Source organism: Solanum dulcamara, chromosome 8 (assembly GCF_947179165.1).
Source record: "Solanum dulcamara chromosome 8, daSolDulc1.2, whole genome shotgun sequence".
Lineage (NCBI taxonomy): Eukaryota > Viridiplantae > Streptophyta > Magnoliopsida > Solanales > Solanaceae > Solanum > Solanum dulcamara.
This window is the reverse complement of record NC_077244.1, coordinates 1,796,974-1,811,060: the sequence shown is the minus strand read 5'-3', so window position 1 is coordinate 1,811,060 and position 14,087 is coordinate 1,796,974. Positions and strand designations below refer to the sequence as shown.

At 35.4% G+C, this 14,087-nt stretch overlaps 2 protein-coding genes across 3 annotated transcripts; one reads left to right on the top strand and one right to left on the bottom strand.

The window, feature by feature from the left end:
* Positions 1-401: 401 nt before the first annotated feature.
* On the top strand, positions 402-3,520 carry LOC129901440 (multiple organellar RNA editing factor 2, chloroplastic-like). Its single transcript, XM_055976615.1, has 4 exons — positions 402-879; positions 1,895-1,992; positions 2,090-2,155; positions 3,089-3,520. Exons 1-4 carry the CDS (start codon positions 467-469, stop codon positions 3,229-3,231), a joined length of 720 nt encoding a protein of 239 aa, XP_055832590.1. The 5' UTR covers positions 402-466; the 3' UTR covers positions 3,232-3,520.
* Positions 3,521-4,625: 1,105 nt separating this feature from the next.
* LOC129899033 (protein NPGR2-like) lies at positions 4,626-12,693 on the bottom strand. Of its 2 annotated transcripts, none has more exons than XM_055973785.1 (6): positions 11,517-12,684; positions 10,161-10,441; positions 9,732-9,984; positions 7,817-9,030; positions 6,240-6,393; positions 4,626-5,301 (listed from the first exon to the last, which is right to left on the bottom strand). In XM_055973785.1, the coding sequence occupies exons 2-6, from the start codon at positions 10,416-10,418 to the stop codon at positions 4,991-4,993; spliced, it is 2,190 nt and encodes a 729-aa protein (XP_055829760.1). In that variant the 5' UTR covers positions 10,419-10,441; positions 11,517-12,684; the 3' UTR covers positions 4,626-4,990. The 2 variants fall into 2 exon arrangements, with proteins under 2 accessions (XP_055829760.1, XP_055829761.1); XM_055973786.1 differs by lacking the exon at positions 4,626-5,301 and adding an exon at positions 6,543-6,590 and having other exon boundaries at positions 6,275-6,393; positions 11,517-12,693.
* Between the last annotated feature and the right edge of the window lie 1,394 nt (positions 12,694-14,087).

Below are 14,087 nucleotides of genomic sequence, written 5' to 3'. Positions count from 1 at the left end.
ATATCCTATATAAGACGAGGAAAGTGATGTTAAGGTGATTCAGACAAATAAAGAAGAGATAAACATACGCACGAGTAAGTAGAAATGAGAGGTTTGTCAAGATTCAAGAAAAAATAAAAATAGACCGAAAAAGTATTAAAAAAATAATAAATTAGTCACGTGACATATTCTAAACTTAAAGAGGAGATGCCATTAGATAGAATGATATGAAAATTGTTGATTAAGACAAAATAACCGTTATTTAAAACACTCTACTCCTCTTTTCTTATCATTAATATTATTCTCATAAATTTTTATTTTTCGATTTATGTTATTAGTCTATGTTTCTTGTTGATTCCGTTATTGTATTATTTTGTTATTATTATTATTATTATTACTTTTCACCTCCCTATTTTCTTTTTTTTTCTCATTATCACTTCTTAAACCCACTAAACCCTTCCCTTATCCTCTCTCTCTTCCACAACAAATGCTCACTACAGCAGCAGCAACGATGGCCGGCTCAGCCGCTCCCTTCCCGTCGGTCTCCGTATCTCTCGCCGCCTGCGACCTCTCCTTATCAATCCCAGTACCTAAGCCAACGAAACTGGCCGTCCGTCTATCCACCTTCCGCCGCAATTCCATCTTCCATTCCATCCGGGTCGGGCATCCAAATTCGGGTCGGGTCAACACTATCGTGTGCAAAGCTAACCGGTCCGCATACTCGCCACTCAATTCCGGGTCGAACTACGGCGACCGTCCACCGACTGAGATGGCTCCGCTTTTCCCTGGGTGTGATTACGAACACTGGCTTATAGTTATGGATAAACCTGGAGGTGAAGGTGCTAGTAAACAGCAAATGATTGATTGTTACATACAAACATTGGCTAAAGTTGTTGGAAGGTAGTTTTTGCTCATCTAACCTTCTTTCAAGCATTTAATACTAATAGTTATAATAGTACTCTTGTAGTTTATTGTTATTCGATTTCTGCTATCTCAATTGTTGTGTTATTTTGTTGTAGTTATTGTTGAAAGGATGTTTTGTTATGCTTCCGTTATTATTTTTTTTCAAACCGCTTTGAAATGCTTTCCCTTGAGCCAAGGGCCTATCGTATACACATTACCCTTCCCAGATCCTACCTATGGAATTACAATGGATTACAATGGATGTGTTGTTGTTGTTGTAATTTTGTTAGGTCATTACTTGGATGTGATTTTTTTTCAACCATTACTTTAATATTTTCTTCAATCATTGTTTATATATGGAGTATATAAGTCAAATTAACATCTCAAACTCTATACTTAGTCAACACCATTATTTTAAATGAAACAAATAGATTGCACTCAGGGCTTCGGTGTTAAGAGCTTAGCTTGTTATGTGTGAGGTAAGGTGCACGTTATGGGTTCGAACCTTGGGGCATTGTGGACTAAAGTCTGGTATTTTAGTGGAGAAGGGTAAAAGGGGAGGCTCATTATCCACCAACTTTCGAACCTTGCACAGTTGACCCTTGGAGATTTCTCGGTTATATAGAAAAAAAGTGGAGAAAGGTAAAGGGATAGGCCTATTATCCACCGAATTTCGAACTGAATGCCATTCTTCATTTTTGGCTGTGCAGAAAAAATGAAATAGATAGATTAGGTTTGTCCAGGAAACAGCCGTTCTACCTTGGTAGGAGTAAGGTCTGCGTACATTTTACCCTCCCCAGACCCCATGTTGTGGGATTTCAATGGGTTGTTGTTGTTGTTGTATAGATTAGGTTTGTAGTGATACTCTGCAACTATTGATTTGTAATCTTGGATTTGCACTATGCTATCCCACTTAGGTCTTAGCTTCTCTTTTTCTAAAAATGAAAAAAAGATATTTTTCTGGAGATTGAGAATTCTAATCTATTAGTTCTGCTCTTACTTGTTTTAATAGTGAAGAAGAGGCCAAGAAGAAGATATACAATGTTTCATGTGAAAGATACTTTGGTTTTGGATGTGAGATTGATGAGGAGACATCGAATAAGCTTGAAGGTTAGAGTGTGGCTCAATTTATTGATTCCGTAAGCGAGAGTTTAATTATGCTAGTCACCATGTTTCTTAAAGACTGTGTTCTTTGACATCTGTACAGGTTTGCCTGGTGTTCTCTTTGTCCTACCAGATTCATATGTCGATCCTGAGAACAAGGATTATGGAGGTACATCTTTTCCCTCTGCTGACATTCCTGTTTTAAGAAGCGAAACAAAAGCTTTTTCTTTATAATTTATATCTGGTCTTTATACCTTAGTGGTAAATCCTACATGGCTAGATGTTCCCTTATACCTTGCATGCTATCACATGATTAATTTACTGTTAGATAACAATTTTATGTCGTCTTTAAGCTATTCCAATGGTTCACAATGTGTCTCCAAGCTGTAATCCATACTTCCTCTTTTCTTTTCTTTTTTGGATAATGATGGTGTCCGGACTATTGTGTGCTCTTCGACTATTCTAACGATTACCTGCTACCTCCCTCTATTGTTTAACTCTGCCTGCCAAGGCTTATGCCATTAGGAGGATATCACCTAGTTTTTTTGGGTCTCTGTTGGGATTTCAACCTTGGTTTCCAAGTGTGATCCACTGGACTCTCTTGGAAATCATTGATTACTTGGCCGATGATAATATTAGGCTGCTTACTGATGTTGTATTGTGTTTCTGCAAGTAAAAACACGCTCAGAAGATGCTCGCAATTCATTCGCTCGTTTTTCCTCATTTTCAGTTCTTGCAATTGTCATAAGATTAATGATTAATAAACAGATTTAAAAAGCTTCTTTTGGCATTATGTTGGTAATCATGATTACCTGTCCGTATCTCCCCGTCACATATGTGGTTAGGAGATCCCTCTTTTCTATGCTTAATCAATCAATCAACGAAGCCTAAATCATCTTTTGCTATTATAGGGGAAGTAAAGTAAACATCAGCTTCTCATACTTTTTGCTCAAATATTTGTAGCACATTTAGTTCTTTTCTGGACTATTTGGCGTATGGCCCGGCAATTAAGAGTACTAGACATGGTTTGTTGTAATTGAAACAAGGTCTTCGAAAATATTAACATGCGTCCCTAACACTTCTCTAATTTGATGACTGCCAGCTGAGCTGTTTGTGAATGGAGAGATAGTTCAAAGGTCACCTGAAAGGCAAAGGAGAGTGGCACCAGTGCCCCAGAGAGCTCAAGATAGACCCAGATATAACGATCGAACACGTTATGTGAGGCGCCGTGAAAACACGCGGTGAAGACTGACCCAGTGTGATAATTCTGCAACAACTATGCCTCAATCCCAAACAAGTTGGAAAAAAGATCTTGTGAAAAGAGATTGTATTGGTTGTTCTGTTTACAATTGGTCTAGAGCTATAATGGAACATTTGATTATTTCGTTGGAACTGTTAAACAATTAGGCACTTGATAGTCATGCAAGTTCATTCATCTGTAAAGTTATTACTCCTTCTCTTCACTTTTACTTGTCTACTCTGGATTTTGCAGGCTTCTTAAGAAACAATGATTAATATGAATATTTTACCACAATACTTGTATTAATTGATGTATAGTTTTAGATCTTAGGAAATGATTTGGGAAACAAGTAATACATATTGAGGTAAAACAAGTTAAAAATAATTATTTTTCTTGATATGTTAAACTTGACAAGTAAAAGTGAAAATCTAATTTTGAAATGTTGGACAAGTAAAAGTGAATGGTGGAAGTAGTTTTTCACCTCCCATCATCTTCTTGATCCATGTTGTTGCTTCTTTGGTCGGATGACCAAGATATTGATGAACACCAAATGTGATTGACAAAATAATACATATAATCACATGAAAATCATGAATGTTGGTTGCTAAGAAGAAGATAAACCATAACACTATTCAAAATAGTTAAGGGTGCTCGATAAATATTTCCAATAAAACGCTAGGTATTTAAAGTATAAACTATTTGTCTTTCATTCCTTATGACTTATGAGCATAGCATAATAAGCTCAAGTTATGATAGTTGTGGATGAAACGAGAATAAGGGTATTAAAAGAAATGATTTTCCAAGAATCTAAAAGCGCAATCTTTTTTGGAGATCATATATCTATGATCTCTACTATAGGTGCTAAAGAAGAATGAAAAGAAGCCTGTTTGGGAACTATTTGGGAAGTGTACTTATTCTACTAATTATGTTCTGCGACAATGGCACCTAGGGTAATGACATAATAGTTAATAAAATGGGTGAAAACCTATAGGTTCGATTCAATTTCAAATAGAGATGAAATGTTAGATGATTATTTTCCCATCTACCCAAACATTGGTATGCAAAGTTATCTGATGAAAGCAGTGAAATAGTCAGAAGTGTGCATAAGTCGATTCAGAATCGTTATAAAAACAATACTTTACATGCTAATAATGGATCTCTTTCATAATTAGCACTTGTGCTGGTGTGCACAAATTGATCCAAACACCACTGTTATAAAAGATAATAGTTGCATCTCCTTGTCCCCCCCCCCCCCCCCCCCCCCGAGAATTTTTGAGGTACACAAATACACAGATCACACAACTTGTGTATTCACAAGTAAGATCTTAAAGATACCTCACACAAGATGGATCATCACATCTATGCAAGGACAAGGACAAGTGATTATGTAAGGAGGGTATTGAAACATGTGGTTGGATAACTTTATCATAAACTTGTTAGTTTCAGGACTATCTGTACATTCAAAGGCAAGAAAATTTTGTATAACACCCTGTATTAGAGAAAGTAACGTTCGAACTCTATCTTCCTCCTCTCTTATCAGATCTATGAAAGAATAAACTCTCTTTGGACAAAAATCTCTCATTGTGAATCATTTGAAAGCACCCCGACTTGAGCGTCAGAAACATGCTCAAGAAAAATAAGCAAAATGACTATCTTTCCCTCTGTCATTACATGACAAGATCTTAGCTCGAGGGATGAAAACGTGAGAGTTGGAGCAAGGTTACAGCTTGAGCAATCTGTTTAAAAGTATGTACAAACAGGTAGTCATCTGAAGGGTTCGATAGGCTGAGTCTCTTCCAGTGACCAAGCTGCTTGAAAGCACTCAGCTGCTTCCATTGCTGAACCTTCCTCTTTGTAAATCAGGCCAAGATTATGCCATGCAGAAACATTCATCCGATCAAGTTGCAGTGCTCCTCTCAGATAACTTTTAACAGTTGCGGGAGAATGGTTATCTATTTGCCTAAGTACCACCGCGGTTGATATTAGACTTGGCACATGAGATGGATCAACAGTAAGAGCGTTTGTGTAATCTGTTAATGAAGATTTGTAAAGGCCCTTTGACTGATGAAGCAAACCTGCATAATATACTCCATTATCAAAATGGCAAGCTATACACACAGCTAAAAGTGTGCAGAAGCATATTCATCATGCTACAACATAAGAGTAAACATTATAATTTGTTGATCGAGAAACATTGTAGAAGTTTTGAGTACATGATAGGAACTAGAATTGGAAGTATTTTGACCTTCTAGATACTAAGGAGAGAGTATAAAGCCGACAGCTAGCCCACATGAGAAGAATATTATCACTATATAAACATAACCTTGTAACTTCAAGATGACTCCTGATGTCTGAAGCCAGAACTAATTACGTAGAAGAAATTGGTGGAAAAGAAGTAGGTTCATCCTCCAATGACTGGTGACATGGAAGAACCAGTCGACATTCTACTCACAATTTCTCCAAGAAATCAGATATCTGGTGTAGATTATCTGATAGTAACAACGGAAAACCGAGCATAGCTAATAGACCGATTAGCCACACAGAGAGGAATTGAGCCGATAAAATGAGTCACACCCTCGGGTCTGACAAAGTTCTATTAGATATAGGAGTTAGTATATCTGCCATATTACCAGATTATGTTAATTTAATAGGAATGAATGGACCATTGAAAACATTTCAAAATATATGTTTGTATCAGACAGGAACACAATACTGCTAGAGCTATTGCAAAACTCCGTGACACTTAAAATTTCCCAGGATACCACTAATAAAATGCAAAGCCTACGGGATCACAAAGCTAAAACAATCATATCTGCCACGCGTGTTTCTTCCTTGGCTGTCATATTTAAGAAATAGCCAAATGACTCTATATTGCATACAGACTGTAATAACCTTTTATTGCTCTCTCATGAATATTATAACAATAAAAATGTAGCATCTGAGACACATGGACATGTTAGGATAGTAAGCGCTAAGCAATGCATGAGGAGATAATGAGGTGAAATATATCTACCAGCAGTATACAATCTAGAAGCAGAATAACAACTAATGGCCTCGGATTTGGAAAGACAGATTTCTGCATCTTGCCACTGAGATGATTTAATGTAGATGGAAGCAAGATCATGCCAGGTTTCCAGCTCCGTAGTTCTATTGTAGTCTCTCTCCTTCTGTTACATAAATGAACATCAAACATCATATCTTCTTTCTTTTCCAAAATAAAATAAAATAAAAGGGCAGCCCGGTGCACTAAAGCTCCCGCTATGCGCAGGGTCAGGGGAAGGGCCTGACCACAAGGGTCTATTGTACACAGCCTTACCTTGCATTTCTACCAGAGGCTGTTTCCAAGGCTTGAACCCGTGACCTCCTGGTCACATGGCAGCAACTTTATCAGTTACTCCAAGGCTCCCCTTCATAATAATAAAATAATAATAATAATAATAATTTCATGAGGGGGTAGAAAGGGGCAGCACACAAGACCACAGAAAGAGATTTGTAAGAAAGAAGAGAAGTTGAGTCAAAGTTGCAAGCCTTTGTTGCACATTAAAGAGAAAAAGATGAGCACGGAAGCAGATGATTAAGATCTGCTTGCTTAACACAAAAGTTTAAGCATGTGTGGCTTCTCAGGTAGCATGGTGTCTTTCTTATCAATCTCTTCGCCAACCTCACCGTCAATGACTGGGTTAATAAATTATAAAGAACTCCATGATGGTGGATGAAATAACTGGCAAGCAAGAGCTAATCAGTCAAATGTTTAAGTTAATGTACCAAGTTCAATGAAACTTCAAATTAATTTTTTAACCTGAAACAACTCTATTCTAGGGAAAGAATCTAAGTGACTGACAGATAATTTCCACCTACCACCAACTCTCTAAGAAATTAAAGAGTTAATTTTAATCCTTCCATATAATAAAAACTTTGTTAGCAACATAGGATAATATAGTCAACATATAAAAATTGCCCCCATCTGTAAAAGACACAAAGAATCTTATAAAGCGAACCTACCCCCATCTTCCTTCCCCAACCCACAAACAGTGAATGTTTCATTTGAACCATACCGAAAAGGTCTATCAGAGAGTTGGGGGCTTCAATAGAAAAGGTTATGCTTTTGACTACCCCTACTCCCCGTTTCAAAATGTTTGCAAGAGCAAAATTAGTTCAACATAGACTTTAATCTTAAAGTCATCTCAAGGAAACATGTTCCTGGAAGCTACAACACATGTATTTATGTTCAGCCACAGGTCAGTTCTCCAAAATAAATCCATTGCATACATGCAAATCTTCCCCTAAATCAGGGAGCCTTGGACAATCGTCTATTTCTATATCCACTGTAAGGGACTATTGATCTCTGAATTGAGGTTAACTCTATAGCTTTTCCATAGACAGATTTTTTTGGTATTAATCGATACCATCCTGGACTCATTTCTAGCTTGACAGCTGCCTCATCAACAAATGCTCCTTAAGAAGCAGCACGGATTCTACTTAATTATTCTGACATAGGTATAGTTATTTCATTTTGCAACCCTGTTACAGGCTATTCAATCACCCAACATGGAGGATAATGATGCACTCTAGAAAATAGTCCAGACTAACCTTGAGATTTTCCTCCATTCCAAAGCTTTTTCTCTGGACCTGAAGAACAGCAAGAAGCTGACCATATGTTCCTATAGCATTTTTCAATTGGCCTTGTGCAATTTGGAGCTTAGCTTTGGTTCTCAACAAAGCTCCTTGATCCCACTTTCCGCTCTGATCTATAGCTGCATCAATGATGGTTTCAGCTTCTGGAAACTGTTTTTGAGCTGATAACACCCGAGCCAACAGCATCCACCCCTTCAGAGTAGACCCACCTTCCAATTCAAGAAAGCACCTTGCATAATGGAGTGCAGTATCCAACTTCCTTTGCTCCGCATTTTCTATACAAAGATGGTAAATGACATTGGAGTCATTCATCTTTTTCAGTCCCCCAGCAGATTCCAAGGATTGAAGTGCCTCTGATTGCATCCTAACCCTCTCAGAATCTGTCACTGCTGCTCTAGACTGTGCTGAAAGTGAAAGACCTAAGACATAGTTTGCAGCACCCATCAGCCGATCACATCTACCTTGCAAGCTTTCAATGGCTCTGTGACCAAAATTTACGCCATCTCCTGCACATTCTAAGCTTTCAGCACAGATTCTTGAAGCCAGTAACAGACCTGGAACACAAGTGGGATCCTCGGCACTACTCAACAGTTTCCGCAACAAGTTCAAGGCAGTGAAGTTATCTCCTTCTCCGTAATAACAGAGAGCTAAGATATAATACCTTTCACGCAGATCTATATTCCTAGGAAGCAACTCTTCTACTTGTTTAGCCAGAGCCAATAGGCCACCAGAGATAGATAATGCAAAAGAGAGATGGTCAAAAATCGAAGGATCCCACTCTATAATTTGTAGAGTAACCTCTCTCAATAAAATCATCAAGAGAAGAATGGCCTCTTCAATATTGGTTCTGGGAACAAATGAACTGTCCATTTGGAATCTGAGACTAGGGGGATTGTATTCATTTCCGCTGTATAGAAGAAAAATCGCAAACTCTTTTTTAATCTTTGCATTAGTTTGGACATCAAGATTCCACTGTTGAAGAAGAGCTCGGCGGTATGACATAATTGCTTCCTTCGGAGCATCTGCAAGTATCCATAATTGTGGAAGAAGCTCAACAGCCTTGCTGAGAGTCTCCTGCAATTTACAATCAGCACCAAAGTTTTCAGGCAAGCCTTCTGGTAATGAACATTCAACAATGTCCAGAATAACAGTGCATGATTGAGCAGCTTCTGCAAAAATATTTGGAGAAAGCATCAGATAAAGATGTAGAAACTTGCAGTTTCTGAGATTTCGGGTTCATGTAATTCCTTGTCATGCTGTGAGCACAATCACATATAGACACGGCATAGTAAAAATGTACAAAAGCTGGCTCAGGAGAGATGTGTGCTTGTAAGGTTGCTCAGAAGCAATGAACACTATTCTCATACTATCCCACAAGTGAGATAATTAACTAAAAAGCCAAATTATGGATTTAACCAGATCATTTTGGAGAAATTAACACGTGATTTAAAAGAATAAATAAGACCAAACAGTGAACTAAACAAGCACTAACAATCAACAAAAACAGATAATCATTCACATTGTCCCAAGGAAGGCCCCGAGGATGGATACATTAATGTAAGAGAGATAGTGCAAAATTTAACAGAGTTGAACTGAACTCTTACATATAAAAACGTTTGCAAAGGAACCTGATTGATCACATAACACAATAACTTTAGCATACTAAACAAAGTTGTCCTAACTGAAAATGATTGTCAAATTGAAACATGTAAACATAGATATTACAACAATAACTACTACTCGTCAATGCAAAGCTTGTCAAGGTTTGTCTGTATGAATTGCTGTAATTCATTTTGCTCTGTTTGAACCCATGTAAGAAATAATGTTTATTACAAAAAATGAACTGAAAGACTACCATGTACAGTCTAACCTTTACACCTCCCAAGAGCCTGCAATGATTTCGCTTTAAGAAAGACTGCTTCCAGGAGCAAACTCACAGCATGTATGGACATTGGTGGTGTCTCATACTTCTGTGAACGTCTCTTTTGAGTTCGAGCTCTTTTGGCAAGTGTGACTTTCATTTTAGTAGTCACTGAGGCAATATCTATCCCTTCAAACACATGTAGAGCAGCCTCTATGTTGCCCTTTTGGTACTCATATCTTCCAAGCAATGCCCTTGCTTCCTAGAAAGTATATGAAGTTTAATTGTCAGATGAATAATTGTAATGTATGCCAATTGAAACTTGAAATGGTTTAGGATGAGATGGGACACTACACAAAAGGCAAACTTAACACGGCAATGTGGTAAACAGAAAGGGGGTGGGGGGAGCAATAAGAGCAAAACTTTTTTGATAAGTACCTCATAATTCAAAGCACCACTCTCGCGCAATGATGATTCAGCTTCTTCAATATTGCCAGTATCTAGCTTATATTCAGCTTCTCCTGCTCTTGATGAACGGACACTTGCAGTGTAATCCTTAGTCGCAGGGGAATCAGGGATTGGAACCATGTCACCTATCTGTAATTGTTCTCCTGAGCAGAAGCACTTCATTGTCTTCCTCAACTTCAAACTTATCCGAGCCTTACCCGTCTTGTTGACCCAATTATCATTCTCCATATTGTACGAACTCTCTCACAATGCTTTAACAGCAAGCAACACCAACAACAATGAATTTAACTCATTTGCCCAAAAGATCACTAGAATTCTAAGTGCTCTTGAATTGTGAAAATTTATATAATTCAAAATCATGGATAATCAATCTAAAAGGATAGCAGAATTCAGATCAAGTAAATCATAATTTTAAAAACTCCATCCATTTACTAGTAAGTTGTAGTTGAGTATCAAAGTTCTGTTGAAACCAAAAATTAATCCTGAACAACAAAACTTCATAAGAACCCCTCATCCCAACTCCATCCCAAAAGAAGATTTAGGCCAAAATAGTTCTTAAACTTAAACCCAAAATGACACACAATTATAAAATTATAAAATAGTTCTAAAGGGAGAGACCCTATTCATACTCTTTCTCAGTCCTCTAATGCTCCTCTAATCGATAAAAATGAAGGTTCTACTTTAAATTACAAATAAAAAATAGCTTTTCAACATCCAATATATTAACTTGTTGAGTCTGCGTAAGGTCTGCACACTCACCACCCTCCTCAGACCCCACTTGTGGAATTACTCTGGCCTGGATTTAGTGGAGGTGCGCGAAAGCTAGCCCGGACACCACGGTTATAAAAAAAAATGATGAAAGATAAGGAACTCATAACTGAAAAAATTCAACCAGAACCAACTTTTATGCAATAATTAGAAGCCTAAAGGAAGGATACAAAAACTCAGAACCCATCATATACCAACTAACAATGGACAAGTAAAGAAAGAAGGGGTTAAGGAATCTTACTTTTCACTGTTTGAAGAATAAAGGAAATAGTGATGAAAACAACATAACACACAGCCAGAGCAGTTCCCATATTTTTATTTGCAATCAAAATTCCATTTTGATCAAAAGGGTAGTTCCTAGTGGGCATGAAATTGAACTCCAAACAACACAATAATGATGAAAGTTAAGGAACTCAGAACCAAAAAGATTCAACTATAACAAACTATTACGCATTAATTAGAAGCCTAAAATAAGGATAAACAAACTCAGGAACTATCATCATATACCAACTAACAATGCACAAGTAAAGTAAGAAGTGGTTAAGCAATCTTACTTACTTTTCACTATTTGAAGAATAATGGAAACACTGATGAGCAGTTCCCATATTTTTATTTGCAATCAAACTGGAATTTTGATCAAAAGGGTATTCTCTGTCCCCAAAATCTTCAACAAAATTCCTACTCTTTTTCAACTCCTTTTAGGCAACTTTTCTCAACTTGACAAAATTCACAGAGTCCCTGAATTGAAATGGTGATTTGGGTCTCTGTAAATTCGTTTAGCAACCAATTAATTCATCAAAACATCAAACCAAACACACCCTTTTTCTCATTTTTTCTTCTTAATAGTAAAATTCTCAACTTTTGGTAATATGGGTCTGTGAAAACTCGATAATCAACCAAGATTCCAACAAAACATCAAACCAAAAACACCTTTTTTCTCACTTTCTTCTTCTTAATAGTAAAATTCTCAACTTTTGGTAATATGAGTCTGCGTGAAAACTCAATTATCAACCAAGAATCCAACAAAACAACAAACCAAACACACCTTTTTCCTCACTTTTTTCTTCTTAATAGTAAAATTCTCAACTTTGGTAATATAGGTCTGTGTGAAAACTCAATGATCAACCAAGAATCCAACAAAACATCAAACCAAACACACCCTTTTTCTCACTTTTTTCTTCTTAATAGTAAAATTCTCAACTTTGGTAATATGGGTTTTTGTGAGAACTCAATGATCAATCAAGAATCCAACAAAACATCAAAACAAAAAATTTCCTTTTCTCTTCTTTCTGAACAAATTTCTCAAAACTGCGTGATTCACAAAATCTCTAAATTCAATGATTTTGGTTCTATATCAATCAAAAATCCCAAAAAAATCTTTCAATTTTCTTTATTTGAATTGTGATTTGGGTATTTTGTGGGGATATTTGAAATGGATTTTGTGTGGAATCCACCAAAAAGACTGGAAAAATCGCAAATGGCATGAATTCTTGAAGGAGAAGATTTTATTACTATGAGGAAAGATATGGAATAATGGAAAAGTATTGGGTTGGATTTGGAAATGAATACTTGTGAATGGGACCAATCTGTAATTTTATAAACTTTCTAAAAAGGCCAGGCTTCTGCCGCCTGTAATAGTGGAACTATGCAGTTATTTTTTTTCCCTACATATTTCATGAAGTAACTGACAATATTTTCTCTCTTTAAAAAAGTAACTGAAAAATTGTCTTTTATAGAATAAAAAAAATTACTTTAATTTAAACTCGTCTTTTTTCTTTCTATATCAAATGTAGAGGTGTGCAAAAATTAAATCAACTAATAAATTAAATTTTAAAAAATGTTATTGCGTTAATAATTTTTTAATGATTTTACAAAAATAATTTATTGGGTTATTGGTTCGATATTGATTTTTTAATATTAGGTTATTGGATAAACCGATAATTCATTAAGACAATAGTAATTTACTATGAATTATTAATATCAGTACATTTGTGTTGTACTTGTATAGTTCTTTTCATATTAGTTACTGTTGTTTCTATTTTATAAACATTCTGTAAAGTTACATTATTGTCTTGTCGCGCCAAATTATTTGAGAAATCATATAATTGTTTAGAGCATTTTCTTATTGGTTAAATTGAAAATCAAACTATAAAGGGCTAAAAATCGATAAAAAATATCTTACTGATTTGATTATTGGTTTAACATATTTAAAAAACAAAAGCTGATAAACCAAACTGATAATAAGGAGGAAGCTCCTCCATCTCTTCTTCGCCACCTTTATTTTCTTTGTATTTCCTTTTGATTTGATTTCAAATTTAATTTTAGATGCCTTATATTTAAAATAACTTAATTTTGAATGGATATCAAAATATATGAAGAAAATCAAATTGAACATAAAAAAATTAAAACATTAAAATTAAATGACACTTTTTAATTATTATTTAAAAAATACACATAATTTTTTAAAAATAATTAAAAGTGAAAAGATAAGAAATTAATGAAAGAAAAAAATAAAAAGTTCAAAGTGAGGAAGAAATAAAAATAAACATTTTACATAGAAAGAAATAAAAATAATTAAATATATATACATAATTATGTGTACTAACTAATTATAACATTACCAATTAAAAAAGGACATATGTCCAATTTTTTCACTCATCACTTGCCTTTAAAAGAGTATGCACACTCTCTAAGACATGCCAACTTTTAAGATATATTTATTCCATTTTAACATAGTTTAGGGGAGTAATATGACCTTAGTTAAGTTAAAGTATGTTACGAAAATTTCAATCATAGTTTAGGGGATACTTATGCATTATTACAATTAAAAATGATCGAAGTTGTAGATAGAAATGCATGTTTAGTTGAAATGAAAGAGTTCAAGAAAGTCATACATAACAAAAGTTAAATAATTTTTGCCTGATTTTAATCATTTTTAAAGTCAAGTAAAAATCACTGAACTTCGATTATTTATATATAACTCAACTTCAAATAAAATGACTAACTAAAATTTTGTTATTTTTGTCCGAACTTTATATAGAAATTTAGGTTTAATTGAATATTAGGGTGTTCAACAAAGCCACAATATCATATCAATATCAATCTTGACTTTGTAAAGTTGTCGTGTTA

What these genes read in the sequence shown, in the direction of transcription:
- LOC129901440 (XM_055976615.1), top strand. Translation starts at nt 467, where the DNA reads ATGCTCACTACAGCAGCAGCAACGATGGCCGGCTCAGCCGCTCCCTTC. An exon ending in TTGGCTAAAGTTGTTGGAAG is followed by an intron (nt 880 to 1,894) that starts GTAGTTTTTGCT and finishes TTGTTTTAATAG; the next exon opens with TGAAGAAGAGGCCAAGAAGA. An exon ending in TGAGAACAAGGATTATGGAG is followed by an intron (nt 2,156 to 3,088) that starts GTACATCTTTTC and finishes GATGACTGCCAG; the next exon opens with CTGAGCTGTTTGTGAATGGA.
- LOC129899033 (XM_055973785.1), bottom strand. Translation starts at nt 10,418, where the DNA reads ATGGAGAATGATAATTGGGTCAACAAGACGGGTAAGGCTCGGATAAGT. An exon ending in GAATGGAGGAAAATCTCAAG is followed by an intron (nt 6,394 to 7,816) that starts GTTAGTCTGGAC and finishes TTTATGTAACAG; the next exon opens with AAGGAGAGAGACTACAATAG. An exon ending in TTCTAGATTGTATACTGCTG is followed by an intron (nt 5,302 to 6,239) that starts GTAGATATATTT and finishes TATATTATGCAG; the next exon opens with GTTTGCTTCATCAGTCAAAG.